Here is a 3,826-nt window from a genome sequence, read left to right as displayed (position 1 = left end):
TGCATTTATATAGCGCTTTCAACAGACCACATGGCCATCTAAAGCGCTTTACAATTTGCCTCACATTCACCCATTCTCACACACATTCACACACCGATGGCGGTGTCTGCCATACAAGGCGCCATCCAGCTCGTTGGGAGCAGCTGGGGTTAGGTGCCTTGCTCAAGGACACCTCGACACTTGGTCAGGTGGAGCCGGGGATCGAACCACCAACCTTCCGGTTTGTAGACAACCTACATGAGCCACTGCCGCCCCTATACAGAAGATACTTTGTATGTTTCCCGGTACACAAATTAAGTACAATTTACCTTGATCTTCAAATTCCAAAAGTTTTCACCCCCAGCTCTTAATGCATCTTGTTTCCTTCTGGAGCATCAGTGAATGCTTGAATCTTTTTAAATAGTTGTGTTTGAGTCCCTCAAATGTCCTCAGTGTGATAAGATGCATCTCAAAATCATAAAGTCACTGCTGGAGAGGGTTCAAATATGCAAAGATGCTGGAAAACTGAAGAATCTGCAGGAGCTTAAAGATTTTTCTGAAGAACGCTGCTCAGTTTAACTGTTCAGAACAAACAAGGGACTCATGCACAACCATCACAAAACAGAAAGACAGTCGAGGATCATCAGGTAACAGCACACAGTATTAAGAACCAAGGGTTCCCAAACTTTTGAGGGGGTTATTTTAATAATTTCAGCTTTTTTTTTTGTTAAATGTTAATATCTTTTATGTACAATATCTTACTCAGGATATATATATATATGTACACATTATATAAGTACTTATGTAAATAATAAAACAAATATATAACTTATATGTATAAAGTAGTACATTCACATCTCAGCTAGAATTTTTAATACATTTTCAGTAAGTTGGCTGAAGTGCTTAGAGAACCATTAAAATAAAATAATTAAAACTAAAATAAAATAAATAACAGAATTTGAAATGAATACAAATAAATACAAACTACTCAAAAAAAAAAAAAAGTAAAATTCAGGTGAGAATAATAAAAAAAAATTACGTAAGATTTAATATAAAAAACTGACCTCTACACTGAAAATAGAAACCAAATTTTATTGAAACAATTTTCACTCAGAAATTGCTAGTGAATTTCACAAATACAAACAAAGCAATCAACACATTGTATTACACATGAAATTTTGAAGTTGATAAAATAGTATTTTCTTGTAAAATTTAATAATTTTAGTTTTAAGTTAAAAATATATATTTTTTACAGTGTAAATGTTAAAAATGCACATGATTGTTTATGTACTGATTATTAAGATGAATTTACTGAAGAAGCAAAACGAATTAAGATAAATACTTGTTTTACACCTAAATCCTTCTTGGTTTCACTTCTTATGCTCTGGAGTTTTTTTTTTTTTTTTTACCCAATTTGACCTACCCTAATTCAGATGTTTACCCAATACACATGCATGGGGGAAATGGAAAAAGAATCATGTCAATGTATAGAAAACACTTTGAACTACAAAATATGATTGTAATTCTTCATAAATGACATTATTTGTTTTAAATATTACAATACACACAAATACATTTTTTTAAGTCTGTAATTCAGTTTCTCTTAGGGCAACTATTATACCATCTCATTTAATTATTACAGAACGGAGTAAAATTGTCAGTTTTTTGCATCTAAAAGTGTCTTTGTGTGTATCCTTTGCAAAAACAGGTTTTATAAAGCATATTGCCCCCTGAACCCTATTTTACTATGTGTCATAGCACTTTTCTTGTTTACTTTTAATAATTCTTTTTTATTTGCTTGGATTTTTTTTTTTTTTTTTTTTTTTTTTTTTTTTTTTTTTTGCTCTGTTCATAAAATATTTTCAATTGAAGTATTTTTCTCTTGTTTTCAGGTAAAACATATATAAAGATTCTTAAATCAAGATACGTTTACTGAAGTAGCAAAATGACTTAAAAAACAAAGTTTTGTATTCTGACAAAACAAGCAAATGTATATTTAAAATGAAAAATATCTGCCAGTGGAGTTAGAAAACTTCAATTCAAATAGGAAATTCCGGTTTTAAACAAATTTGTAAAAATAAAAAAGTTTGTTTATGTATTTATGTTTATAACAGTTTTAAATGTTTCAATATGGGAAACAAGAAAAAAATACAGAAGAAGAAAGTAATTTTGCACTGCTTTGATTCACAAAAAGCAATCCGATTTGCATCTTCTTTGTGAATGATCTTCATGCAGGTTTGAGGTAGTTATAAAGTGCCTTTAGACCTCCCTGCAGAACCTCTTTAATGGGCTTGACCAGTGGGTTGTGGATGATATGCAGGCCTTTATCCAGCGGATGGCAGGCGAGTTTCTCCAACCTTTGAAGCTTGTAGATCTCATCTGGAACGCTCTGCAGCCGGTTGAAGTCCACGTTGAGCAGCTCTAGTCCCGTCAGACAGCACAGTGTCCTGGGAAGAGCGTGCAGTGAGTTCTGTTCCACAATCAGGATCTTCAGTTGCACCAGCTCCTGGATCTTATCAGCCAGGTTCTCCAAACGGTTGTTGGCTAGATGCAGGAATATCAGGCTCTTCATGCTGTAGACGCAGGCCGGAATGTGTTGGATGTGGTTGTGGCTGAGGTTGAGCTTGGAGAGCCGGCGCAACTCCGACAGGCTGTTGGGAAGTGTGACGATCTGGTTGTTGGCCAAACTCAGGACCTCCAGGTTGGAGCAGCATCCCAGTTCCTCAGGAACATCAATCAACCGGTTCCTGTGGGCAAAGAGCACTCGCAACTTCCTGAGGCGCCCGATCTCCGGCGGGAGGCTGAGCAGCTCGTTCCCCCACACGTTAAGGATCACCAGGTTCTCCAGGTTCTCCAAGTTGGATGGGAGAACAGAGAGGGCGTTTAAAGAGAGGTTGAGCTTCTGGAGCTCCTGGAGCTCCCACAATTCATCTGGCATCTCCTCCAGACCTCGCATGGCCAGGCTGAGCGTGCTGTAGCCCAGATGCCTGGTTGCATGTTTACGGATTCGATCAACCGACGATAAATTCTCAACACAGCTGGTTTTTCGTCGGATCTGTTTCCTGGAGTCGTCGGAGTTGGGTTTGCGTCCATTGGTTCTCGGTGCGTCATCACTGCTTGCGTGCTGCTTTGAGATATTCTGTCTCAAGAGAAACATATTTCAATTTTTAACGTTTCAGTCCATCAATGGGTTTGTCCATTTAGCTACGGTTTTGAGCTCTGAATCGTCCTGCAGTCTGATTTAGGATGAGATACAGACGTGAAAATGCTCAGTGTGACGTTTGCACAAACAGCTGTCATTGTCACTACAGCTAAACCAAAGCCGTTAATGCAGATAAGTAATGGAATCACTGCAAAGTCATTAAACCCTTTTCCACACACGCTCTCACATGTATTTATATACGCAGACATGCATGCCAGTGCTATTACTGTCAGCTGAAACTATATTAAAAAAAAAAACATTTAATTATTTGAAAAAAAAAATGAAACAAACTAAAACTATGATAAAAACATTTTCTTTATACTTGAAATAAAAAATATTTATAAAGTACTTAATGTTTTTAGGAAGTTGCCAAGGCAACATTTCTTAAGTTATTGAGTAAACTGATAATTAAAACTAAATACAATAGAAATTAAAATAAATACTCTATAGACATATTAAAACAATTTTTTATTAAAAAACTAATAAGACAAAAATCACAAAAAGACAGAAAAAAATTACAACTTTAAAACATCATTTAAAATATAATTAAAAATATTAAAAAAACTGTAACTGTATACCAGTGATTTGAAAAAAAAAAAACTGCAGAAATCAGAACTGAATGCAAACTAATACATGAAAATACTA

At 35.3% G+C, this 3,826-nt stretch overlaps 1 protein-coding gene across 1 annotated transcript; it reads right to left on the bottom strand.

The window, feature by feature from the left end:
* Positions 1-2,116: 2,116 nt before the first annotated feature.
* On the bottom strand, positions 2,117-3,341 carry LOC127952299 (leucine-rich repeat-containing protein 30). Its single transcript, XM_052550686.1, has one exon. It carries the CDS (start codon positions 3,134-3,136, stop codon positions 2,207-2,209), a length of 930 nt encoding a protein of 309 aa, XP_052406646.1. The 5' UTR covers positions 3,137-3,341; the 3' UTR covers positions 2,117-2,206.
* Between the last annotated feature and the right edge of the window lie 485 nt (positions 3,342-3,826).

This window comes from Carassius gibelio, chromosome B3 (genome assembly GCF_023724105.1).
Source record: "Carassius gibelio isolate Cgi1373 ecotype wild population from Czech Republic chromosome B3, carGib1.2-hapl.c, whole genome shotgun sequence".
Taxonomy (NCBI): Eukaryota; Metazoa; Chordata; class Actinopteri; order Cypriniformes; family Cyprinidae; genus Carassius; species Carassius gibelio.
The sequence above is the reverse complement of the archived record's forward strand: the minus strand, read 5'-3'. Positions and strand labels throughout refer to the sequence as shown.